At 47.6% G+C, this 27,387-nt stretch overlaps 1 protein-coding gene across 1 annotated transcript; it reads left to right on the top strand.

The window, feature by feature from the left end:
• The first annotated feature begins 7,800 nt into the window (after positions 1 to 7,800).
• Positions 7,801 to 27,344, top strand: LOC124236232 (pancreatic lipase-related protein 2-like). The gene is made up of 12 exons (XM_046655067.1): positions 7,801 to 7,849; positions 10,462 to 10,616; positions 12,113 to 12,238; positions 14,048 to 14,182; positions 14,908 to 15,019; positions 16,494 to 16,613; positions 17,826 to 17,945; positions 20,297 to 20,415; positions 22,388 to 22,517; positions 24,668 to 24,779; positions 25,690 to 25,857; positions 27,281 to 27,344. The coding sequence occupies exons 1-12, from the start codon at positions 7,801 to 7,803 to the stop codon at positions 27,342 to 27,344; spliced, it is 1,410 nt and encodes a 469-aa protein (XP_046511023.1).
• Positions 27,345 to 27,387: the final 43 nt, after the last annotated feature.

The following is a 27,387-nucleotide window of genomic DNA, read 5'->3' on the forward strand; positions in this document are numbered from 1 at the left end:
AACGGGGCCCAGGGCTGAGGCAAGCAGCACCATGTTGGCAAAAGAGCTCAATCAATGGAATGTGGATTCTGCAGACACTACCAAACGCCAGCTCTGCGCCAGGCCCCGGAGTGGGAGGAAAGCAGGAGACTTCAAGTCAGTCTTCGAGGCGTGCACAGTAGTAGAGAGCCCCACAGGTAAATATACTCCACCATGCTGCCTGAAGGTACGAAGATCAAGGTATGTCCCAGGATAGGGTGGCCCAGGGGAGGGAGGAGCAAGATGGGGAAGGCTCCACAGAGGCGTTGGTTCTAGGCTCAGGCTTGCAGGAAGATGACCTACTGAGACTGCAGGCTGGGAGGCCAGCCAGGAGGAGGATGCCCCTGCAGCTATCCAGGCAAGAGGTGAGAGGACCATATGAGGGCAGTGAGTGGAACCAAGATACAATGGAGAGGGCAGGACTGTGGCCATGGGTAAGCCCTTCTCACTGGTCTAGGACAGCCTGTCTCATGTGCTCCCCAGACTAACAGATAGGGCTGCTGACTTGGAAAAATGATTTAAAACAGGGAGGAAACTGAGAAAAGTGTGCACCCACGGAGGGAGGAGGTCAGTTGGGGAGGCTCCCCAAGGCCGGTGGTGGCACCACAAGCCCTCAGCTGAGGCACAAGACCGTGTGACCCAGGTCTTGACCACAGGTGCAGTGGTGGCCATATGTTCCAGGGCCAGGGGAGGCAGCCAATGGAGACTGGAGCTGGAGCAGGGCCAGCCCTCTGTTCTCTCCTCCTGAATTCCTTTCCTCAAACATATGCCCTTTTGTCAGATAATGCAGCTGGAGAAAACTCAAGGGAACCCAGAGGACAGCAGGTTCCAAGATCACTGCCATGGACCTTGGCTCCTTCTCAGGGTGGCTATTGAGCATGTGGTTCCTGACACCGCTGGGGAGGTGAAGCTCAGCCCCATAGGTCCACAACCCAAACACACCATCCGGGGGACATGGGGAGTTTGGGGCTCTCTCTGGTCACTCTGGGGTACACTTGTAGTGTCTGTATGACCCTGGCCAAACCTGGTCAAATTTCTAGATTTCTGGGGTTGCACGGAGCCAGTTTGACGGGGCTTTGTTTTTGTTTTTTGAATAACAAAGGTGGTGCATTGTTTAGAATGCACAGATAGTCTTTGGAGCAATGACAATATGCCCTATGCATACTCAGTTTATTAACATAAAGCTCAGTAAGACATTCAGCCTCGTTGGAGACAGTGAAGAAGGCACTGAGTTAGTGGTCAGAATAACAGGCAAGCTAGTTGGCCTTGGGCAAGGGGTGTCCATCTCTCTGGGCCTCAGCTCTCTCGTCTGTAAAAAGGAGGCAACATCTTGGCCCTGCCTTCCTGGGATTGTTGTCTTAAGGCTCTAGCAAGAGAATCAACAGCACAACGGAACAGAAGGCTCTATCCTAAGTCAGCGTGGTAAGATGCAGAAGGTACCCTAAGGAGTGTGGCCACAGTCTGGCGCCAGACCCAAAGCTATCAAAGGGCACGAGGAGCATTGGGTCCCTGAACCCACAGCAGTGCTTGTTAAGGTTGGCTTTGTGCCCACCCAACTCAGGCCCTGTATATGCACCTGAACACGCATGAGGTTGGCCCTGCCCCCGGGGCACCCAGGACTCAAGGGACTAGCCAAGACATGCTCTAGGAGAGCCAGGTGTGCTCCATCCTGGCTACAAACCAGATCACCTAGGAGCTTAAAAAAAAGAAAACGGAAACCCCAGGCCCCACCCTGAGCAATTCAAGAACAATCCCAGGCCCAGGCATTTTTTAAAAGCCCTCGGGGGACTCTCACAACGCAGCCCATGAAGCTTCGCCATGATGCTCAGACAGGAGTCTTCGGCTCCCAGGGTGCCAGGCGCACTCTTCTCTGAGAATTTATTAATTTTGTGTTTTCATTTTAATGATAACACATTTTTTTAACCAGTTAAAGAAACAAAGTTTTCTCTTCGTTGTGGTAACTTGCAAGTAAGAGTTGTGTTTCCTGAGTTGATGTGGAATAAAATGAGGTTAATGGGAATGTGCCAGGAGGTTGTGAGATTTTTAGAAAGGATAACGTCCACGTATTTACTCAGGTCTGAGAAGCCTTGCAGAGTGTGATCTGGGGCTGAAAACGTGGAAGAGATGCCCAGCGTCACAGCTCTCAGAGAGCAGAGAGTTTGCCCCAGGACCTGGAATGGAGGAGAAAATGTGGCTGGGAAGAGCAGAGAGGGACGGAGGAGGAATGAGCCTCTGGGGGTGGGGACCTCAGGGGACTGGAGATGCAGGTGACATCCTTGGCAGGGGGAACCACGGGTGCAGAAGCACAGAACAGTGAAAAAGCAGGTTCATTTCAGAACTGTGAGTCCTTCTATCTAAGCAGTTATAAGGAGGGAAGGCATTGAGGGAGCGGCAGAAACGAAGCTGGGCAGATGCCACACGGTGGCCAGATTGGTTTGCTCCGGCTGCCGAAACCAAGTACTGCAGACTGAATGTCTGAAACAATAGAATTTTTATCTCTCACAGTTCTGGAGGCTGGAAGTCCAAGGTGTTGGTTCCTTCTGAGGGCTGTAAGAGAGAATCTGTTCCAGGCCTCTTCTTTTTGGTGGTTGCTGGCAATCTTTGCCATTTCTTGGCTTGTAGATGCATCACCTTGATCTCTTCCTACATATTCACATGGCATTCTCCCTGTGTGTGTGATTGTGTCCAAATTTCCCCTTTTTATAAGGACGCCAGTCTTACTGGTTTAGGACTCACTCTAATGACCTCATTTTACCTCTGTTAAGACCCTGTTTCCAAATACGATCATATTCTGAGGACCTGGGGGTTAGAATACCAACATATCTTTTTGGGGGAACAAAATTGAACCCCTAACAGTGGCCAGACTTGCATGCTTGGCTTAGGAGTTCAGAGTCCTCCTAAATTCTGACCCCTCTCCACCCAATAACCCTAAGTTATTCTCTTTAGGTAAAGCCCTTCTCAATGAGCTTTTTTTTTTTCCTGAGGAAGATTAGCCCTGAGCTAACATCTGTGCCAATCTTCCTCCACTTTATATGTGGGTCACTCCAGAGCATGGCCAACAAGTGGCTTAGGTCTGCACCCAGGATCCGAACCCTCAAACCCAGACTACCAAAGCAGAGTGTGCCAAACTTAACCACTACGCCACGGGGCCAGCGCTGCAGTGCTTTTGATCATCTGTAATTATGTATTTCTGTGTAGGCACTCAGTGCCTGTGCCCCATGCGACCATCAGTGCCATGAGGGTAGGAAAGGAGGGCATTCTTTTCACTGTTGTACCTTCAGGGCTGGAAGAGCATCCAGCACATTGCAGCCACATAAAAAAGAATGTGAAAGAGTGAACAAACAGGCGAGACACACACCTGAGGGCATCAAGGAGGCACCCACAGGATTAAAGCTGGGAGGAAGCAGTGGGGGAGGCTGACATGGAGGGGGATGCAGTGGCCTAGAGAGGAGAGGTCAGCCGCTTGGGGGCAAGGGCAGGGGGAATGGAGAGGAAAACAGACAAAACAGGTGTTGAAGGTGAGGAACAAACAGGTCTCAACAGGTCTCAGGGTGCAGGAGGAGGATCCAAGCCACCCCTCTCCCCTAGGCAGCTGCTGTGCCAGCTGGCAGGGCTGCCCCAAGCCCTAACCTTGTCACCTGCCAACATGTGGCCAGTGAAGGACTTTTCCCACAGATGCTGGCCTTCCCTTCCTTCCCAGGGCAGATAGCTGGCAGAACCTCAGGCCTTCTTGGTGCTCGAGAGAGGAGAGGGGAGCTGAGCCGGTCCTGCCATGGGCAGGCAAGTGGGAGGCAGTATGGGACCCCACTGGCCTGCCTTGGGCCACCCTGCCAGAGAGACCAGGCAGGCTTTGTACTGCACCAGTGGGTCTGCCCCCAACCACTGGTGACTGTAGCAGGGGTGCTCGGCCCTCCTCGGAGGGCAGCTTGGTGCAGGGACAACGTTCCTAAATTGGCCAAGAGTCCACCTACTTTATAGGTCAGCAAACTGAGACCTAAAGAAGGAGAAAGCACTAGAGAAGGAGGCTCTGAGATCACGGCCTGCTCTTCCACTCACCCTTAAACTAAGCCTTTCAGAGCTTCTGTTGTCTCAGCTGTAAATGGGACTAAACAAGGCACTCTATTTCTTGAGCATTTTACAGATGCAAGAGCTATAATTTGGTCTCTGTCATTTCTCTCAGGACACCTTTTAAACCAAGACCACCTATTCCTTTCTCATATTCAACTCTCTCCCATGGCCCTCACACTTGTCCTTGAGACTGTACTCTCCAGATGTGTTTGTTCAGCTTTTTTCTCATTACCTTGGGCATTGTCACCTCTTGAGTGATTTCTTATGCTATTTCAAAGGGGGGCACGGGTGGTGTGCTCCTTCGAGGTGACTCTTTCTTGAATAGAAAGATGGCGCTCTTTCTCTAGGCTGCAGTTTCCAGAATTTCTTGTAGGATTCCTGATTTGAAAACGACCTTAGATGCAGACCACCTAAGTCAACCCTTACCTGACGGTTGACCTCTGTCAACCTCTGTTCAAGTTGTAATGTCATCCAAATGGGGCTGGGGGCTCACCCCCCAGGAGCAAAGCCCTATTCTATTTTCCAATGATTCTAATCTTTGGAAAATTTTTCCTTATATTGAGCAAATTTGCCTCAGTGAGTCCCTTGAGAACAGAGGTGACCATAACCTGCCCCTGGCATTTAGAACAGAGCCTGGTGACCTGGCAATAACAAGAGTCGCTTCCTGCCTAAACAAACTAGAAGCCTCCCCACACTTTCCAGCTCTGCCCTCTGGGCCAGCTGTTGACCAAATGAAATACCACTGGCCACCCAGGTGAGAAGGGTTCCCTGATTCCTTGACGAATCTGTGCTGGAACCAGGAAAGCATGGATGATGGGATCCACAAACTGTGTCTGGAACCAGGAGAGCATGGATGATGGAACCCACAGGTTATCTGAAAGTGCCTTACCAAACCTTTGGCAAAAACTACAATAAAGTTACAGAATAGGTTGGCTGCTATTAGTATGGGTGGCAAAACTAAAATCCAAAGAACTAACACAATCCAAAACCCTCTCCCATTGGCTCAACCCAACCAGAAGGCCAAGGGCAAGTAGCCCAGGGAGGCAGTCCATAGAGGCAGTCCCCAGGGCACAGAGCAGGGAGGAGAAGGCAGGAGAGATGTGGACGTCATCCAGCTCACCAACCCAACAAATCGTTAGCTTCCAACGTCCCATTCCTTCATCCAGCAAATGTTTTTTGATCACCTGGTATCTGCCAGGCACTGTGCTAAGCTCAGGAAACACAGAAGTGATTATGCAGACCTTGACCCTGCCATCAAGGCAAGATCTAAACTAATCACTGAAATATAATTACCAATTGGGATGCATTCTACGAAAGAAAAAATAAAGATGATGATAGATGTAAAGGAAGGCCTGGTTTGGCTCTGAGCATCGAGGAAGGCTTCTCTGAGGATGTGACATTTAAGCAGAACCCTGAGGGATAACTTCAACCTAGAGAGGGAAAGAGTGAGGGTATATGTTTCAGGAAGAGGAAATAGAATATGCAAAGACCCCAAGATGGGCACTTTCAAGAGACCACACATGGCCAGTGTGTCTGGAGTTCAGCGAGTGAGACTCAAGGCCCAGGTGACACTGTGCCCTAAAGGCCATGGTAAGGAATTTGGGTTTTCCCAAAAGCGATGAGCAACCACTACCCCATGTGTCTAGGGATCCATTCAGCCTAATATTACCATTCCAGGCTCCTCAGTGGGGTCCTTTAGGAGGCCTATACCTGATCTCCCTCAGCCGCTGGACATCCTCAGGGCCAACACAGGCTTCAGGGTCATTGAGGCACAGGCAGCCTCATTCAGGCTTCATCATCACTTTGCCAGTTCCACAAACCTTGACTCTTCTTAATCCCATTCAAGATAGGGAAGTTCATTCCTTGGCTTCCCTCAGCTCCACACTGCTCACCTCCAGCCTCAGAGCTCTCAGAAAGGAATTCCATTTATAAAGAGGTCCTTCTTCTATAATTTGAAACCTCCAGGAAATTGCTGTCAACCTCAGTGCTTCTGGTATTGGTCAAACGGCAAGAGTGGAACGTGGAGCAACTCGAACTCTCACCAAACTGCCAGTGGGAGTTCACACAAGTGCAATCACTTTGGCAAAATGTTTGGCAACATCTCCTAAAGCTAAGTATGCAGGAACTCCAGGACTCGGCAATGCTACTCCTGCATATAAACCTGAGAGAAATGAGTGCTTATGTCCACCAGAAAACTTGTATTAGACTAGAATGTTCCTAGCAGCAGCAGCCATAATATTCCCAAACTAGAAAGAACCCATATGTCCACCAACGCAGAATGGATAAACCAACTCTGATATATTCACACAGAAATATATAAATATGACATGGCAATAAAAAGGAACTAACTTCTGCCACATGTAACAACATGGATGAAACTCAAAAATGTGTTGCGTGTAATAAGCAAGCCACTCAGGAGCACATATTGCACAAATTCATTTATATGCAATTCTAGAACAGACCCAACTCACCTGGTGATAGAATTCAGAGCAGTGTTGTGGGTGGAAGGCTCATGAGAGAAACTTCTGCTGCTGGAAATGTTTCATATCTTGATCTGGGGCATATACGTAGGAGTATACATTTGTCAAAACTCATTAGAATGTACTAAGCTTAAACTTAAGATTCATGTACTTTGGTGTATCAAAATTATCCGTCAATTTAAAGAATGGCCGGGCGGCACCTGGCTATTCACCCAGGCGCTCCTCACAGCTGTGAAGGAAACCCCTCCACCTTCCCATCTCCAGGTCAAACTACCGTCGAGGCGGCTCAGAAATGCCTTTAAAATAGACAGTATTTTTTCTAAACAAAGGTATACTTGAACAGCGTTCATTTTATTCTTTTGAGCTTCTCGCTCAACAGGGCTGCATTCATTTTTCTTCTCTGTCTAGGGTTTTTGGAGAGCTGCTCTCCACCCATCCAACCCCCAAAGCAAATGAGGTGCGTGTCTTCACACCCATACACAGACACACACTGCAGCAAGTCTTTAGACCTCCCATGCCTGCACAGCTCTGCCAGCAGCTACAGGGCACCAAGGCGGGTTTGGGGTTTGTCTTTCGATGGGATTTTGAACAGGAGGCACTACAGTTTGGTGTTTCTCTGTTATCACCCAGAGAACATAATCTTTTGGCAACCAAACCTGCAGATTAGATTAACAGAGCCCTTTCCCATCCCCAAAGTCGGTTTTCCTATCCTCAAATCTCACTTTATAAACAGCCCCGCTCCCAGGGTTGAGTAGGCTGTATGTGTTTATGATAACATAGGTTCAAAGCACACATGCGCAGAGCCCTATCTGGCCTTCCCGTCCTTCCCCTAAGGAGTCCAAAGGATAAAGCCTGGTTATAAAGGCCGGGGCCAACCTGCCGGGCTGTGACTGGAAGCTCTGGTGCCACACAGTAAGTCACAGGCTGCGTGGGTAGGGAGATTGGCAGGGCTGGGGCTGCCAGAGGGACATAGCCCTGTAGCAGGGAGATGCTGCAGTGGGAAGACCCTGAGTCCAGGTCTGACAGCTGTGCTGCCTGACTCCCTGTGTGTGGGGAGGCCTCAGCCTCAGGGTCACGCCTCGAGGGAGAGCCCCGTGGGGCCCCGGGTGCAGAGCTTCTGTTTCCCTCACCGTCCTGCATGTTCCAGGGCTCCTGCCCTGTGTGGGTTCTGCTACTGCCAGCCCCGTACCTGTGCACGTGGTATCTGTGCGTGTCTGTGTTTTCATCCACGTAGATGCTGCCCCCTTGGACCATCGGCCTTCTCCTGCTGGCCACAGTCAGAGGTGAGGACGCTGTCACCATCCCTATGGGGAGAAAATGACCAAGTCTGGGCTGGCCTTTGGGGGAGGCAGCTAGAGGTATCATCATCATTATCATCATCATAACTAATAGCGTTATCATTATTTCAAGAAAAACAACAATGGCCACCATTTGGGGAGTGCTGACTCTGTGGCAAACACAGGGCAACATGCTCTACATGGATGATACCGGGTAATCCTCGTGCTTGGTCCCACTCCTCCTGCAAAGGCTCTAGTGACTGGGGTGGGGTGGGGGGTCAGAGGCGGCAGGCGGCTGGGCTGGTAGACAGTAGGATGTTCTTATCAGGCCCCCAACACCTTCAGTCCCATGAGCAGACAAGTGCATGTCTACAGACTAAAGCCACATGGATGTGTCCTCCTGAGAACTCCTGGCCTGCCAGGCCTACCAGACGAGCCTGCCCTCCTGCCCATGTCCCCCCTTTCGCTCTTCTCACAGTCACTGTCTCCATCTCTCCAGCTCCAATCTGTCCCTCTCCTCTAGCTTCTGTCCAGAAGGGTAACAGGCACAGATACCCAAGGTCTACTTGTCCTAAAATAGGAATCACCTCCCTTACCACCAAAGGCCCCTCGAGCCTGCTCACTTGCCCAGCCTGCTTACTTCCCATGCCCCCACCTCCTCACAGGTGGACCTCACAGGTGCACTCAGGAGCCCCTTTCCCTCTCTGCCTCGCCTCCTCCCATCAGTCAGAACCCCTCACTGCCTGACTTGGCCCCACAAAACCTGCTGGAGGACGCCCTCCCCGAGAGCAGACGTGGTCTCCTCGGGTCCCTGCTGGGGCTTTCTTCTGCATCGTGACTACTCCTTCTTGATTCCTAACCTTGTCCCCAGTCCACTTCTGGCCTTCCCTTCCATCCTGGCCATGCAGCAAGACGCAGCTCCTGACAGCAGAGCCCAGTGGGTCCAGCTGCTTCTTAGGACTTTCTGACCCCTCCTGGTCTCCTTTGCTGATCCGCTGCCTCCTCCTGCCCCAGAGGAGATGCAGGCATTCCCCAAAGGTCACTCCCAGGCATTCTCCTCATCCTTCTCTTCCTCGGGCTTGCCCCTTGCCCAGCCTCTGGCCCCCAACCCTCTTGAGTTCCAGGCAGCTCCACCAGGGCCTGAAACTCACTTGTCCCACCAGGCTGGCCTAACACCCCTGACCTGCATCTCCTTACCTTCGCCTTAATTTCCACTGTCAGTAGAAGTTAGAATGCCCTTTACGTCTCCAGGCCCACGGCCCTGCACTTCCCCACCCCCCACCAGCCTCTCCCAGGCTCTCTTGCCTCAGGGCCACCTACACTTGGCTCCAGGAAACACCTTCAGGAAGCACAGGCTCACCCCACTCACCAGCTCCACACCCTCCAGCACTTCCCCAGCATCCACCACCAGCCCAGGCGTCCCAACCTGGCCTTCACGCCCCTGCATTTACCACCTGAAGCCAGCCTTGCCTTTTCTTCCTACAGCCCTCCCTCCAGGACTGTTCCCTCTTCCCAGAATGAATTCCCTCTTAGACTTCCTCTCTTACAGGGTAGTGTTTGCACCTAATTTGTCTTTGTGCCTCCTCACTGCCAAGCTTTATTCCCAATTAAACTTCTCAGGTTCCAATCCTGTGGCTGTGACCTTGGATAGCTTACTTTGTCTGGTTTCCTCATCTGTGACATGGTGGTAACACTAACCCCTTACTCACAGGGGTGTTTTGAGGCTTAAATGGGATCATATTGGTAAAGCACTAATGTGGTATCTGGCACATACCAAACAACAAGTATTAACTACTAGCAGTTTTTGAATGAATGACGAACATTTGGCACCATCAGCTTAGGAGTTGAGGAAGACTAAGAGAAAAGACCTGTTATAATCCTCTGGATTGGACTATGTCACCCTCAGGGACCATTTCCTGTGAAAATGTTTATGCTGTGGACTAGAGAAAGGACCCTCAGATTGACAGGTGGTTATTTGGGTCATCAGTTGCACGTCTTGAGCCCCTACTACATGCAGTATGATGCAAAAATAAATCATCCCTGTTCTTAAGAAACTTACCTTTACAAAGAACAACAGGGAAAATCTGAAATGGCAGAGAATAACTTGGGGGGAAATGCACATAAAAGGATGATGTGAAGACGTGAATTGGACAAATATCCACGAATGTCTACCATGCGTGTAGCCTGTGTTTGACGTAACAGAGACGTCAGGACACGTCAAGAAGCCTCCGTGCTACAGAATTCGTAGGCACTTCATAAATCTTTGATGCTTGATCGATATATGTAAAGGGGCCGAGAGGTAGTTTTAAGGCAGAAGGTTCCCAGGAATCCTTAGTAGGTCTACAGTGATAGGGATGTGGTGATAAGGGTACTTATTAAGCGCCAGACCCTCTGAATCAGGTACTGGGAATGTGTTTATCTGAGACACACATTCATTCCCAGCCCCCAGGTGATTCTTAGCACCACTGAAGTCTGGGTAACACTGACCAGCAAAGACAAAGACCGCCACCGGCCTTAGCCAGCCCTGGGTGCACCCGAAGAGTCCTCCTGTAGCTGAGACGCCACTGTTCCTTTTCAGAATCTCACAAGTGTCTTGTTTGTTGCTCTTCCTGCCCCAGGAAAGGAGGTCTGCTATACACCTCTTGGCTGCTTTTCTGATGAAAAACCATGGGCCGGGACCCTTCAGCGGCCTTTAAAGTCACTTCCCTGGTCCCCCGAGGAGGTTAACACCCGCTTTCTTCTGTACACGAATAAGAATCCAGACAGTTACCAAGTAAGAGCAGACATGGAAGACTGCACGTGGGTGAATTGGGGTGTCACGCTGGGGCCTGCCCATGATGGTCTAAGGAAAACTTCACTGCCAGGGAACTTTCCAGATGATGCTCCCTCACCAATGTTGGACCTCGAGTCATCTTAGCTCTCACGATCATAAACTCCTATTTGTATCTGATATAATTTATGGACACCCACCCTAGAAACTGACACATTCACACACACTCGGGCACAGAACTTCAGGGGCTTCCCAGCCTGGGAACCCTGCTCCTGGGAGGAAGGTGGTATGAGCAGCTTTTATAAGAAGCCCAGGCCTGTTGTATGCCCAGGAGTGTCTGTCTGAGCAGTGGAGGCAGAGAAGCCCCTCAGGGAGTGGGGGTGGGGGGTGTAAATCCTTCTTGAGGAGCTAGAAGATAGCGGGGGAGAGGGGACGTTTAACCACGAGAGAAAAGGTAGGGACCCTGCGAGCAACCTTCAGTTCCCAGAAGGCCTGCAGGTAGAAGCAGGACAGGCTTACTCCAGGCGATCAGAAGGGACCAGGGAGAGCTTGCTCAGAATTCAAGCGGCTCACAACTACAGTCCTGGAAGAGGTTAGAGAGCCAGGTGTCTGTCTATTGGTCCCTGGGGTCACCTATTGTGGGATTCTAGGTGACCAATTCCCCACTCATAGCTCCTCCTCCCCTCCCCCAACTGGGAAGCTGGGAGCCTGCTTGAACATGGTTCTTGTGCCGTTTTCATTTTGTGATCCTTCTTTAGGCATCATGCCCATGGCAGGTGCTGGTGGAGGGGCCCCTGAATAGGCCCGTGGGCATGTAGGAGTCTGTCCTTAAGGCTCACGGCTTGAGATGCCCTCACGACTCTACTGAGCTGCATCTCCCTCACGCCTGATGCTTCTGGCCCAGAGGCTCTTCCTCTTTTCTGTGCCGAGGACCTCTTCAGCCATCTGGGGAAGCCGAAGGGCCCCTTCTCAGGATGATGTTTTTAAATGCATAAAATAAAATACACTAGACTAGAAGGAAACTAATTATTGTCAAAAACAGTTATCAGAACACTAAAAAAGAGAAATATCTGATATAGGAATATATGTGCTGCTTTATTTCTCACTAACTAAGGTCCAGGGTTTGATCTAATAATTACTGTAATTTAAAATAGTAATGAGTATAAATGATTTTTTAAATATTTGCAACCGTAATGTGACATGAACATATCTGTGACGTCTATTGGTGACAGAGTGTTGCTAAGACTACTGTGGCTTATTGCCTAATTTCATAATTAAAAGAAATGCTAGACTTCAGTTAGGGGTTAATGACAACAAAAAGTCCACGAACTTGGACTTTCTGAATTCTATCCTCAAACCCTCAGTCGGGAACTCCTGTTCTAGCCTAACCCAATTTCATGGGAGTTGAACTTGAGACCTCAGTCTTACCGGAACTGGCTCTAACAGGTCTGTGGCTAGGACGGGCCAACATTCAAATTCATCTTTTCTAATTAAACCAGCTGATCACTGCCAGAGACGTAGCCACCATCAAGTCTTCAAATTTCCAGTCGAGCCGCAAGACACACTTCGTCATCCATGGCTTCAGAGACAGAGGGGAAGACAGCTGGCCGTCCGACATGTGCAAGGTAGGGGCCCGCCTTCCTCACCTGGCCACTCCCTGCTGAGACCAGCACCCAGCACACAGATTCAAACATTGCAGCCCCAATGACCCTGAGACTGGGAAAGGAAACACTTCAGCGAGAGATGGGTCCTTCCTAAAACCACCAAGGAAAACCTGGATTCTCAGGGGCATCCATTGCCACCTTCTCCCAACCCACCAACTTCTAGCCAACCATCTCCTCTTGAGGCCGGAGAGACCCAGAGTCCAATCAGAAAGTCCCAGACATGGAGACTACAGTGTATTTCCTGGCATTTGTCTCTTATGATTTATAAAAAAAAAAAAAAAAAAACCTGTGTAACATAAAAACACTTAAACTTTACCCTCTAAAGCACAGTTATCCAATAGAACTTTCTATGATGATGGAAATGTTCTGTATCTGCACTGTCCAAATCAGGAGCCACAAGCCACCTGTGCTTATTGAGCACTTGAAATGTGGCTAGTGCGACCAAAAAACTGAATTTTACATTTTATTTAATTCTGATTGCTTTTAAATAGCCACATGTCACTATTGGCTACAGTATCAAACAGCGCAGCTCTAAAGTTATCATGAATATTAGTAATGAATTATTATTTGTACCGTCCATTTCCCAAGCAGTTACTATGAGCCTGACACTGTGCTAATCATTTCACAGTCCTTGTCCCATTTGAACCTCCCAGCAATACTGTGAGGAAGGTATAGTTATTGTTCCCATTTTACAGACGGGGAAATTAAGGCACAAAGAAGTTCAGTACTTGCCCAAAGTTGAATCCAGACATGGAATGCCAAACCAAGTCTTCTGTCCATAAGGCATCACAAGCCTGTGCGTCTACAGATTCAGCCTGTAGGAGGTACCCACTCTTAGGGGCTTAGTCAGCACTGGAATAAACCTCAAGCAGCTTCTGCCCAAGGGTTCTCTGATCCTCTTGGGGGTGGGGTGTTCACACATGCCCCCGAGTTCCAGAAGGAGGCTGTGTGAACTGGGAGAAGAAAGAGTTGGGCATATGCGGTCCATCATGATGCCCTGGCCTCCAGCCAACTCCTTCCCATCTAAAACCAAGGTGAAGTCTAGGGCTTCCCCAAATGATATGAACTGGCCCCGTCTGATGCTTATGTTTCCCCTTCAGGGGACCAGTATCTGTGCTTGGGCAGTTGACTGTGGTCACACCACATGATATAAAAGATACATGTATCCCGGAAAGTTGTATTCTACCTCAGTCTAAATTTTATCTTATTATACTTGTCCCTCGGTACCTTACGTCTCCCCCCAAAGCATTGTTGAAAACATAAAAGCAGCACCTCTGTGGCTTCAACCATCTAGTACAAGGGTTGGCCAACTTTTCCTTTAGAGGACCAGGTAGTAAATACTTTAGCATTTGTGGGTCATGGCTTTCACTCAACTCTGTTGTAGCTCAGAAGCAAAGACAGACAACACGTCAGCAAATGGGGGTGGCTGTGTTCCAATAAAACTTTATTTATAAAAGCAGGTGGATTTGGCCCACAGGTAAGTTTGCTAATCCCTGATCTAAAGTGATATTTTAGACCCGGTGGCATCAATAACCATCTGTAAGATACTAGACAAGTCACTTACTCCATTCCCAGCCTCAGTTTCCACATCTGTTAAGTGAGGCTAAGTATATCCAGTTCATAGTGATATGGTGAGGATCAAGACAAGGGTGAAGAGTATTAAAGTTCTGACACAAACTGGACGCTTGATGGATGTGAATTCCTAGCTCTAGAGTGTGCAACCTGTGGCTGTTAATAAATTGGTTTCTCCCTGTTGTTTGTCTTCCCCAGAAAATATTGCAAGTGGAGACCGCGAACTGCATCAGTGTGGATTGGAGTTCCGGGGCCAAGGCAGAATATACTCAAGCCGTGCAGAACATCCGGATCGTGGGAGCGGAGACAGCTTACTTAATACAACAGCTGTCGGTAAAACCCTGCCAGGGCCACATCCTGTGGGCAGGGGCCAGAGAGAGGGGCAGGCAAGGGCCACCGTGCACCCAGAGGCAGCCTGGAGACCCGTGGGCAGCGGCAGGGCCTGGAAGCCTGGAAGCCCCAGGAGGGCCTTTAAGATGAAGCTGCAACCTTCCTCCCTCTGCATTGGCCTGAAGATCCCCAGTTGTGGGGCCTGGGGCAAACTAACCTCTTTGAGCCTCACTCTCCCCTTTTGAAATGAGCCTTCCTTTCAGGCTCTTCTGGGACTTCTACAGCAGGCTGGGCTGCCCAGCAGTTCTCAGCCCAGATGAGTCTTCTTTCTCAGGCACGAGGCAAGGCCCCTTACAGCCTTCGGAGCCTTCGGGAAGGTCTATTCCAGAGAGCCCCAGAGACGGGCCCCACTACCCACGCTGTCCCCAGACAGGCCCAACCCTTGCCCTAGACGAGAGGAGGGAGTCCGGCGGTGGGCTGTGGGTGGGAGCGGGCAGCGCAGGTCCACTCCGGGCCAGAGTGGCCTGCAGTTGACGCGGTGGCCGCTGGTCAGCACTGTTGCCCCGAGCACCAGCCGGTCCGCAGGGCTCGAAGACTGGGTTGCGCTGTCACAGGCGACGTCCTGGACCCGGGGGTCTTTGCTCCCGAGTCCTGCCTCCATCCCCGCCCCCCAGAGCCAGCATGTCCCCATCCGATCCTGTGGGACCTGACGCGTCATCCCTCCGCAGACCGAGCTGAGCTACAACCCCAAGAACGTGCACATCATCGGCCACAGCCTGGGCGCGCACACGGCGGGGGAGGCTGGCCGGAGGCTGGAGGGCCGCGTGGGCAGGGTCACAGGTAGGCGGCGCGGGGCGGGGCGGGGCGCGGGGCCGAGCCCGGGGCGGGCACTGGAAGCCGCGACTGCGCAGTTCCTGCGGCCAAGGGCGCCCCTACTGGTCCTCTGGGAACTGATTTTAGGCGGTGCCCGGACTTGAAAAATGATTGTGCACATGTTTTGTATGTATTAGAAAATAATATAATTGTAAATAGAAACGCGCTTATAGAAAAAGAAAACTATAACTAGCACATTAAACCCATGACTTCAGGGTTATTATTGCTAGAGTATGGCAAAGTGAAAAAGTGAAATGATTTTTTTTTACATTAATTCTTCACTTCCACAAACTGATTGTCTTTGCTGTGCCAGGCGTAGGCAGAAAACGAAAGTGGCTAGCTGAGCCCTGCCACAGGAGGTGTTCTGTAAATACTGAACAAATGAATGAATCACTAGGCAAAATGAATGCACACAAGACAAGACACTGACAACTATTTATTTTGTGCAGCTGAATCAGTGTGTAACTTTGGCAAACGGCTCAATTCAACATTTAATGAATGTCTCCTTTGCTCAGGGCACTGTAGTAGGCATTAGATGAAGGATAAAGGGATAATAGTTCATGTTTATGTAGAATTTTTCAGTTTGCAGTCCTTTGTCTTACATCTTTTCGTGAGATTTTTTACAATAACCCTGTAAGGTAGGTTGTTGTTATTTCCACTTTCCAGATGAGGAAGCTGAAACTCACAGAGGACAGGCATTTGACCTTGAGCAGAACCAGGGCTAGAATACAGGTCACTGAGTCCTGTGTGCCACGCTCCTGCCACCCTTTCTTCCCTTTGAAGATAAACTGGGCACAGCCCCTGCTTCAGGAAATCCAGTCTAGTCCAGGAGGCAGACAACTAAGTAGGCAAATAAAATTCAAAGCAGAATTAGTAAATGCAAAATAAGCCTAGGCAATGTGGATGGAATGACTGAGAAAGGAGAGGCTCAATTTTCCATAAGGAGGTGGTGTTTGAGCCAGGTCTTGGAGGGGAAAGATTTAGATTAGGGGAGAATGTGGGGAAGCGAGCCGCAGGCTGGGGACAGCATAAGCAAAGACACAGAGGACACAGAGGGATAGACAGTGCAGGGCTCAAGCAGTGGGGAGGAGCTGGGCAAGGCCAGGGAGCTTGCAGTCTTGGAGAGCGGTGGCCAAGTAGTAACGTGTGAGGGAAAAAAGAAAAAGGGAGCTAAGGGGGCAGGGGCACCACCCAGATCCTCCATGGAGCCCAGGCACTGGGGATTTCTGGATGTTCTTTGACAGGCAAACCTCACTTCCAGCCTGTCTGTCTCAGCCTCTCTCTCCCAAACAGCCCAGGAGCTGCAGGCACAATTCCTCAAACTCTGGCTGCTGGAGTATGGGGCCCTTTGCCCAGGAATCCCCATGGCTTCTGTGGGTACGGGGGTTAGATCCTGGTTTGTCTCAGAGTATGGCATCACTGTCCACCTCCCCCCTTTCAGGATTGGATCCAGCAGAGCCATGCTTCCAGGATGCATCCGAGGAGATTCGCCTGGACCCATCTGATGCCCAGTTTGTGGATGTGATTCACACGGATGCTTCTCCGATGCTCCCTTCCCTAGGTGAGTTCCTCATTCTACCTCATGGTGACCAGTTGTAACTGATGACACTGGGTCCAGTTATCCTCTCCTCCCTGCTCAACACACACATACTGCAGGGGTGGTATACAAAATGGTTAACCATGGGAGTAGCTTGGGCACCAACCAGTTGAAATGGGTGCCAGCCACAAATAAACAGCCAGTACAGTGCCAGTGGTGTCAGCCTGCAGCACCAGGTAGAACAAAAAGCACGTCTATAGCCTATGGAAGATTGTTGCTCAGTCTTCAAACCCTGCATCTGTCACTAGTCTGCCAATATCCTGAGTGGCAGATGTATTTATCATTGATGTTGGACATGTACTTGCAAAATGCAGTTAACTTTTGAATTTTTTTCTTACTGCTTTTGCCAAAGCTTTGGTTCCAGTTTGTTTTATGGGAGATTAAATATATCCTTTTATTTAATTCTTCTAAAATCATCATTTTTTTCAATATTTTCTTACATAACCACTCATGAAATGTGCTAATAAAGGATATGTTTTTTAATAATAATGATGATGATATCACTTATTGAGTGTTTACTGTGTCCTGCATGGAACATTTTGTACACATTAGCTCATTAATCATTGTAACAATTCTAAAAAGTGGATATTACTATTACGATTTCATAGCTGAGAAACTGGAGTTCAACAACGTCAAGTAGTTGCCACAGATGATGGAATCTTTAGGTAGAACCAGAATGTGACTACAGGTCTGTGTGTATCAAAGCCTAAAGCAGCTAGCCGTTATGCTGCGCTCTGGATATAACAATATGATGTTATGTTCTCTCCATGTAACAATATAATGTAATAATCAAATTTTTAAAGTTTGTTCAAAGTAATAAAAATTGCACCAGTCCTGATATGTATCTACTGGTGAACGATGGTATCAAGGCATATCAGTATTGTTCAGGGCCTCCCCAAGACAGACAGACAGACATGCATACAGATACACGCACGTGCGCGCTCACCCAGACCCTCCCTTCCCCTCGTCTCACTTCCTCTGCTCTCTCCTCCCTGCTTGTCTTGCCAAGTGCTCATCTCAGAACTTTCTGCAGAGCCAGAGACAGGGCAGCCGTGCTGAGGGAGAATTTGCCAAGAAGATTCTTGCTTTGGTTGGAACGAGCTGACACTCTCTGTGGCCACCACTTCACTTTGAAACCACTTACCTCCCTGCTCATTTCTGCTTCCAATGTTTCAGGTTTTGGAATGAGCCAAAAGGTGGGCCATATGGATTTCTTTCCAAATGGAGGAAAGCAAATGCCTGGATGTAAGAGAAGTTCCTTTTCAACCTTCATTGACATAAATGGAATATGGCAAGGTACGTAAGTAAGAAAAGGAAGAGAGCAGTTGCTTCCCTTGGGGACAAAGCAAGGTGTGTGGTCTGGCCTTCATAATACTGAATCTGCCACCACTTATGGAGTGCTTATTCTATGCCAGGCATTTTCACAGCAATGTCAAGAGATGGTTACTCTGATTACCCCCATTTTATAGATGAGGAAACTGGGGCTCAGCAAAGTTATAAAATTTGCCCAAGACCACCCTAGATTTAAGCCCAATTTCTGGCTGCAAAGCCCAGCCTCATGCCCCAGCCTGCACCATCTGCCCCAGTTATCAGGATGCTGAGACCTGAGCTACACTGACACACTGCCAAACAGCCAGCTCTGGCTTTGGCCCGCATCCTACCGTCAGTGCTTGCTCCTTGAAGACCTGCAGGGGGTAAGCAAAGGGCTTTGACTTCCTTGCTGTTTGCTGCTGTCAGATACTAGGCGTGCAGATTAGGTTACTAGACTGAGCTGGTAAGAAGACCAAGGGGGAACGTGCTGTATGGGTTTGGAGTGCCCGTGTCTGGAGGGGAAGACCTGGAGGTCTGGGGAATGAACCTTGTGTATGTCTCCATTTATCTGAGAGATCAGGCTTCGTGCCCCTAGGATCAGGTGATCTAATACACCATTTCCATCAGTTGTCCCTCGTTCTGGCCTTTGCTCTGTTCCTATCGCCCCTCCCCTGAGACCAGGCTTCACTCTCCTCTCTGCAAGTGGAGACATTGAGTCTGATCATTTCATTTTGGTCTTTATTTTTCTGAGCTGGGCGTCCCCGAGGCCAGGGGCTGTGTCGGGGGCATCCAAGACACCCCAGTACTCTGCTCAGGGCGCAGCCCAGAGCAAGCACTCAATACAGCCCATTACATTGAGCTGAGTGGCCTTCTGTGGCATTGTAATACTCCACGTGCTGACGTTAAAGAGCACAGTCGACAAAGCAACAGCTGACATCGCCAACAGTAAGTGGAGCTTTTGATCTCCTCTCTGCTCAGCACCAGGTAACCCCAGGGAAGATGTGGCTGTTCTGCTCCCTGTAAGAATGCCAGAGTCACAATGAGGGCTTCCTGCTCCCAGAAGTGACGAGCAGGGCACACATAATAGACAGGAACCCAGTTTTAATTAAAGAGGCAATTCAGAGTGAACAAGCCTATGAACACTGGCGTCTTTCTATTGTGTGAAGTTCTGAGTCACCCCGGCACTGGGCACTGAGGAACAATTAAATCCACTTGCTCCTCTATTATGGTATCCCTGGGCAGCAATTTTGGATGAAAGAAACAATTAAGTTTGAAACAGGTTCCGTTGTCTGGTAATGAGAGTTGGCGTGGGGCACGCGGAACCCGGCCTCAGCTGGAAGTCGCTGGGCCATGGGGCACAATGGAGCTGGGAGTTGTGGAGAGTTAATTCCCCCTGGCACAAAGGAGAATGTTCCTTTCTCCGTGGGTGGTGGACAAAGCCCACGAGAACCCCTAGAAGTGGTCCCAGGTAAGTCCAAGGTCACTGTGGATCGCTCCATGGGAAGTTTTGAACCAAGTAGTTGGAGAAATGAAAAACAATTTTCCAAACGAGAGGACTTGGGGTTAAAGAAAAAGAGGATAAATAAAAGAGTGGCCAGAGGTCACAGTGACCTTGTTCTCCCCTGCTTTTATTTTGTGCCTGGAATAGTAAGGAGGAGGAATTTCTTTGCATGAGGCCTTAGGCACAGAAAAGCTTAGTTCATGGGAAAGACCTGTCCAGTATGGTCCGGAGTCCTCACAATGCACCCTGTGGGCAGAACACAACCTACAGCGGCATGAGAGTGGCCTTCACAGTGGCTAGTTTAAAAATGGGAATGTACTGCTGTCATTTTAAGCATGGAAAGATTTTCATGTAAGAGTCAAGATGCTGGCTTCTCAAGAAAAATCAGAAGAACAAGCAATCTGGGCCTTTAACACTCAACAACTGGCTGGGCTATGTAGGATCTCTTTTAAAAGCTTGTGCTATTCTCTCTCTCTCCGTTTATATATTTCTCACACCTCCCCCGCTCCTCATTCGTTTATGTTACACACCTGGCCCCTGGAGGTTTCGACAAATAGGGTTGTTAGAACTTGTCCCCCACCACTTGCCTTGGTCCTCAGCAAATGGACACAGTGGTGGGGAGAGGAAGTCACCATTACTAAACAAGTCCTCAGATTTCCTACTTGCCCCAGAATATGTCAAAGTCGTTGATAGAAATTTCTAATTGTGACCAAGGCGTTTCGGAACACTGATCCCCATCTGTGAAACGTGGAGGTGATTCCTGGCTTGGTCAGAATAGGTCAGGCTTCAGAAGTGAAATGCCTTCAGCAAGTTCTCATGGGCTTTGCTTTCTCAGGAACCCAAGACTATCTGGCTTGCAACCACCTAAGAAGCTTCGAGTATTACTCCAGCAGTATCCTCAACCCTGATGGCTTCCTGGCCTACCCATGTGACTCCTACGATAAGTTTCAGGAGGTAGGTCACACCAGGGGCCCGGGGGATATGTGGGTGGTTTTGTCCCTGTGGCTTGGAACAGAACAGAGAGCTGTAACTCCATGACTGCTGAGACGAGGCGCTGGAAATGCTTAGTGTCACGGAGCCTGCTTCCTCCTGGGAAGCAGAGTGGGCAGGAGGGGGACCACATAGACTTCACTGGGCTGGGCCTTCCCTAGATCCATAGCTTTTCCTTCTAGAAAATTCCCAATCTACACAGGAGTTGAAAGAAGAATACAATGAATATCTATACACCCATCACCTAGATGCACCAATTGTTAACATTTTATACGTGCGGGTGTGTGTGACATGTGTATTTGTATACTTTTTTCTCAATTATGTGAAAGTAGATTAAAGATATTATGACACTTTACTCATTCATCTCCTCAGAACAAGATCATTCTCCTATAGAACAATGTTCAAGAAATTTAACATTGGTACACTAATATTTTCTAATATATTGGCCATATTCAAACTTCTCCGAATATTCAAGTATTGTCCTCTAGATCTGCGTCTTCCTTTTTCTTGCCTCCTTCGTTCCTTCTTTTCTTTCTTTCTTTTCCTCCCTCCTTCCCTTCTTCCCTTCCCTCTCTTTCTTGCATTGCGTCTATTGTGTCTTTACTCTCCTTTAGTCTGGAACAGTTCCCCATTTTTTCTTGGTCTTCCAGGACATTGACCATCATGAGGATTTCAGGCCAGGTATTTGGTAGAATATCCCACAATCTGAACTTGTTTGATTATATCTCTGTAATTCACTGGGTGATTTGGATCTTTTTCAGTGTCACAACCAGAGGCATTCATTTAGTGGCACTTGGTCCCATTATTTGATAACGTACAGTTTGATTACTTGGTTAGGGTAAAAAATTCTACCAGATTTCTCCATTATAAACGTACTATTTCCCCTAAGTAATCTATAAGGTGATATTGTTCCCCGACATCAAACCAATGTAAAATATGAGCTTCTTACGTGAATTAATTATTACATTGGTGGTTGCAAAAGTCTGAAGTTTCAAAACATTTTTTCTCAAAGATAAAAATAAAAATATATTTAAACTCACATGTTTTCCTTTCAAAACTAATTTTTATCTTCTTGGGTTAAACTAAGAGAAAAAGGACATCATACTCAATCCCCGAGGTCTATAAATACTCCTTGTGCAGCCTTGGCTGTGATAGTTATTGTTAGGGCATGGATAATAATACACACAGCCTCCTTCACTTCTCTTATTCTTTCCAAATTGCAAAATAGCTCTGCACATCATGCAAGACGGATGTGGTGAGGGCAAAGAACAGAGGACCAGTGATGCTGTGGCATAAAGTGCTGGTCTGACCTGAAACGAGCAGACTACCTCCTCCAGGTCTAATTACTGAGCTACCATTTGGAGAGCATCAAACAGGGATCAATTATATAATTCACATTCAAGTGAAAATGGTCACAGATCTTCTCTTCCTCTGCTATTTCAAAATAAACTTATCTGTCGACTTACTCCTCTCTAAAGAGATCTTGCATTTCCTTCCATATTTTAATATTACTGCTTCCTGGATATGACTTGTCTCCCCAACTATACTCTAAGATTTCAGGTACTTCTTTGTGTACTCTGCAGGGCCTAGTACCTTTCTCTGCACAATTCTGAGGATGGATGCATGGGTATGTGGATGCATGCATGCATGAATCGGTGGATGGGTGGAAGAATGGATAGATGGTTTGATAGGTAGTAGATGAGAAGATGAATGGGAATGAATGGACAGATTGGTGATTGGATGGGTAGGTAGATGAAAGGATGGATAAAGAATAAATGGGTAGATGGATGGTTGGATGGGTAGATGGGAGGATGGATGGAGGATGGATAGGTGTATGGATAGGTAAATAAGAGGACGGATGGGAAGATGAATTGATTGGTTGAGTGATTGAGTCAAACACCTACCACTGACAATTGAATTATGTTTTTTTCACTAGAATGGCTGTTTCCCTTGTCCAGCTGGTGGATGCCCCAAAATGGGGCACTATGCTGACCAGTATAAGGAGAAAACCAGTGCTGTGGAACAAACCTTTTTCCTGAACACAGGAGAAAGTGGTGACTATACTTGTAAGTTTCCATTTGACTCATTTAAAAATTCTTGCAAACAATTTGAAAGGTGTACCAGCCTTATTAGCCAGGATCCTTGGTAGCAGCTGACTGAAACTCAACTTCAACCAGCCCAAAAGGGTCTCATGTTCACCTCTTTAATCAATAATCCTGGTCAGTGGAGTAAAGTACAATGATTGGCCCAGGCGGGGTCCGTGTCCATCCACCCCTGTGGCAGGAAGGATGGATCCATTAACAGAAGCCGAGGGCAAGGTGAGGCAAAGTCATTGTAAATCAAGAAGTCAGCCTGTGATTATCTATCATATACCCCCTGCACGTAACGTGGACATACATGCACACACACACACACTCATCCACTGTGTCTGTGTTGTTATTTTGCTCAGATTCTCATTTGAAAGTACAAGATAGTAAAATCATCAAGATTCATTTATTATAAGTAATATCACATGGAGGCTGAATGGAAGAGCAATTATTTTCTGAGGGAGTTTTAAATTTAAAAAAATTTATATAGCACTTTACAAAACACTTTTCATATACAGTATTTCATGTAATCTTCACAATATAGATCATGAAAGGGAAGAGTTTGGCAGTATCTATAAAGTCTTATATGCATATTCCTTTAACCCACTCGTTCCATTTCTCAGAACGTACCTAGGAAGGTGCTTGCATGTGTGCATAAGAAGGTATGCCCAAGGATGGTCCCTGCAGCATTGTTTTTAATACCAAAAGATTGGGGGAAGAAAAAACCCTAGAAGTCCACCAATTGGTAAACAACCAAGTACTGTGTATAACCATTAAAAGGATTATGTCCTGAAGAGAGAAGACCTCTAAGGTGTATTAAGTGAACGGGGAGGTGGCAGAACGACACGCAGGGCGAACGCGTATCGGTCAGGGTCCTGACAGGAGAGAGGACTCGTTCAAGTGGTTCAGATGAAGAGATGTTACTGAAGGGCCTACTTTGAGAGGTGTGGGCAGGGTGAAAGGAACAAAGAAGGGATGCTGAGGCACCCAGAGTCTAGTGGCTGTGCATCTAGGAATGGCATGCTCTCATAGGGGAGGGAGTTACTGCCAGACACTTGGTACTAGAGCAAGGAAGGAGCAGGGGAGCGAATACCTCCACCTCTCTCCTCCCAACTTCTGTATCCTGTGCAAGCCTCTTATTGGCTGAACTCAACCAAAATCCAGCAGCAATGGTACCTGGTGAGGGCGGCCTTCCAGAACGCAGGGCAGGACAGAGAAGGACCGTGAATCAGTCTGCAGTGAGGATGGGTGGAGATAATAGAAAATAACAGCTCATACTGTTTTTGGAGGGGGGGGGGGGACATACCTAGATATTCTTTTATATACAGATGTGTGTGTGTAAATGCTCAGAGAAAGCTCTAGATCACGGTTTCTCAACCTCAGCATTATGAACATTTGGGGCTGGATAATTCGTTGCTGTGGGGGGCTGTCCTGTGCATTGCAGGATGTTTAGCAAACCCTTGGTCTCTACCCGCAAGAAGCCAGTGGCATACCCCTCCCCCTCCTTGTGACAACCAAAAATGTCTCCAGACATTGCCAGGTGTCCCTAGGGGGTCCAGAATCTCTCCCGATTGAGAGCCATTTGACTTGATTAAGTGTAGGGACCAAACTGGTTACCTCAAGGAAGAACCTGGGATGGAGGCAGATGGTAGAGGGCAGGTAGATAGGGTACTGATGAAAGGGGATTTAAATTTTAGCTTGGTTGTTTTTCTATTGAGAATAGTTCATTGCATGTGAAAATAGCAAAAAAATAGAAGAGAGCAGTAGGTGATTTATCCAAATGCTGGAACCGCTAACATCTCCCTTACGCTGTGGCTTTCTGGTGTAGTGATGTGTACCAAGGGCACACAGGTGCAGTAACCAGCTGCCCTTCATCCATCAGGGCACATGTCTTGCCGTATTGGCAAGAGATTGTGCTGAACTATAATATTTACTTCCCCCTGAGTCCCTCACCCCTACCTAGAATCTCAATTTCTGGGACCCCAACTTCATTGGAGGAAACCGTTAGTCACATTCTCCCTTATCTTACACCCATGTGGGATTCAGAGCTTGGAACAAGAATGCCTCCATGGTGTCATTTTTTTTCCAACAAGATGAGTCAATTGAGCTGATTGTATGTCTTTGGACAGCTTGGAGATATAGAGTATCCATCACACTGGCTGGAAGCGGGAAAGCGAATGGGTACCTCAAGGTTACTTTGCGTGGAAGTAATGGAAACTCAAAACAATATGAAATTTTCAAGTAAGTTTGATAATGAAGTGCAATACTTTCCAGAGTTGATTATTCATAAAAGATTGAGTATAAACTGCTTTATAAATCTGGCCATCTATTATACAGAACCATTGAATCCTAGAATGTCAGAGCTTGAAGGAAGTCTTAGCATCTAGTTCGGTCACCCCATTTTACATCTGAAAAGAGTGAGGCCCAGAGAGAGGGAATTCACTGTTTAAAATGAGATATGTGCTACCTCCTTTTGGAACATCAATCATTGCTTCCCGACTTAGGTTTTATGAATATCAGATTCTCCTTCAGCAAAGCACATTTATATGGCAACTTCCTCCCCTTAGACACAAACACACACTCCATTTTCTACACATGCGTACACATGAAGCCCGAGGCCAGCTGGTTGTGGCGGTAGCCTCAGCACCTAGCCTATGCTGAGCATATGAGGTGCTTGGTAACAATCTGTCAGATGAATGCATAAGTGTGCTGTAAAATTAGGTTCTGTTTTGCACTGACTTTTACTTAATAATTTTCGTGTTAGGTTGAAGTTCTTTGACAACTTCCTATACTACATATGAGATGCTAACAAATGACCTTTGCTGCACCACGTGCATCTTTAAACATAAGAGATTTAAACATTCATTAATTTGTCCTGTAGTGAACTTATATAACATTAATATGCCACCCCAAATGTTTGACTTCCATCTAGGGACAAAGTAGCACAAGGGAAAATCTAGAGTCCAATACTTGTTAAAGGTGTGTTCTTCACAAAAACAGTTGTGTTTTCACAGCCCCTAGATGTGTATGAAGCCATTTGAGGTATTTGCAGAAAACCAACAGCAGCCATTATTTGGAGAAACAATAGATTGCTATCATCGTATGTATTCATGTATCCAGCTGATATAACACTTTATGTCTATATTTTCAGAGGATCCCTCCAACCAGATTCAAGTTATACACTTGACGTTGATGTGAATTTCATTATTGGAAAAATTCAGGAGGTTAAGTTCGTCTGGAACAAAACTGGGTTAAATCTCTCCAAGCCCCAACTGGGGGCTTCCCGGATCACAGTCCAAAGCGGTGCAGATGGGACTGAGTGCGTATCACTAATTCCACCTAAGTCTTAATATCTATATTTATCTGTCAGTCTATCTATGCATCCATCTATCCATCCAATCACCCACCTACCCATCTACGTATCCATGTACCCATCTATTTATTCATCCCTTTCTGTCCAACTGCTTAACCACTTCCCTATCCACTTATCCATCAAGACATCTGTCTTCTCATCCTGCTGGCCATCCAGCCATCCATCCATTCATCTATCCAACTATTCATCTCAACTCTACATCTATCCATTTGATTTTGAAAAATCAAACATCATTTTCCTTAAGCCAAAATCTACTTAGCAGGAGCAAGGTATCAGTTGTAAGGCATAGATTCGAGAAATAGGCAAATATGAGACTGTTTTATCTTGAACACTAAGGAAAATACCTGTGCAGTACTTGTAAGGAATCTCTGAATCATTTCAGTTGGGGCGCAGTCATTAATGTAAATTTGTTTGTTTGGAAATCATGGCATAACAGCAATATAGACTGTGTTGGCATCTAGCTCACAGTGGCAAACTCTTATTCAGAGGGAATAGAATCTTACTTGGTGGGAGTTGCATGAGGACATAACTGTGTTTAAAATATGGAAAGAAAGAAGGCCATCTTGAAAGGGGATCACCAGAAAATAAGGAGACATTAGTGTCTGAAGGATACTTAGATATCACCTTTCAACTGTTCTCATTTTAAAATGAGGAAAGTGAGATTTGGAAAGTCAAGTCTAGGCCACATAGGGAACCTAGAGGGAAGAATATTGGACTTCAAAATGTTTTCAAAAACACCTATCAAGACCTTGCTCAGCTGCATGCCTTAATTGTGCTGGCTGTAAATGGTCATACTCCCGGTTCCTCTGTGAGTTGTTGGAGGATCAGATGTCACTCTGGTTGTGCCACCAGTTTGTATAATCAAGAGCAGTGCACAAGCATGAGGCACAACCAGGACTCGGACCCAGGTCTTCTCACATCCCGTCCAGTCCTCTTTCCACTGTGCCTGTCTGGCTTCCACAGCCAGACGTGGAGCTGAGGAGTCATAAAGCCTAGCAGTGGAATGCATTGTGGAATGGTCTGGATTTCACAGGATTAGGTGGGGGTGGGAATGGAGTTATTGTTGCCAACTACAGTGCAGAACTCATTGCCAGGCCCAAAGCTGCAGGCCCCCTGGAGATGCTCTTTATTTTGAAAAACCCTTAGTCTGACATGGCTGATTCAGCCACAGCTCGTCAGGAGCCCACAGGAGGGCAGGAGGTTTTTTGAGTGTGTTTGTTCAGTAAGAATCACCTGGGCTCTGTGTGGTGTAGCAGAGCTTTGAGTCAGAGATCTGGATGCCAGAGGGTGGACTAAATGCTGTTTACTCCTCTGGAGTCACATTTTCACAAGTAAATGAGCCTCATGCTGAAAATGTTTTCTTCCACAGGTATAAGTTTTGTGGCAGCAGCACCGTGCAAGACAACGTTGAACAGTCTCTGTACCCTTGTTAAAAATGTGGTACTTTCTAGTATCTTTGCAATAATAAATATTTTA

Source organism: Equus quagga, chromosome 2 (genome assembly GCF_021613505.1).
Source record: "Equus quagga isolate Etosha38 chromosome 2, UCLA_HA_Equagga_1.0, whole genome shotgun sequence".
NCBI classification, from domain to species: Eukaryota; Metazoa; Chordata; class Mammalia; order Perissodactyla; family Equidae; genus Equus; species Equus quagga.

What these genes read in the sequence shown, in the direction of transcription:
- LOC124236232 (XM_046655067.1), top strand. Translation starts at nt 7,801, where the DNA reads ATGCTGCCCCCTTGGACCATCGGCCTTCTCCTGCTGGCCACAGTCAGA. An exon ending in CCTGCTGGCCACAGTCAGAG is followed by an intron (nt 7,850 to 10,461) that starts GTGAGGACGCTG and finishes TTCCTGCCCCAG; the next exon opens with GAAAGGAGGTCTGCTATACA. An exon ending in AGAATCCAGACAGTTACCAA is followed by an intron (nt 10,617 to 12,112) that starts GTAAGAGCAGAC and finishes TAATTAAACCAG; the next exon opens with CTGATCACTGCCAGAGACGT.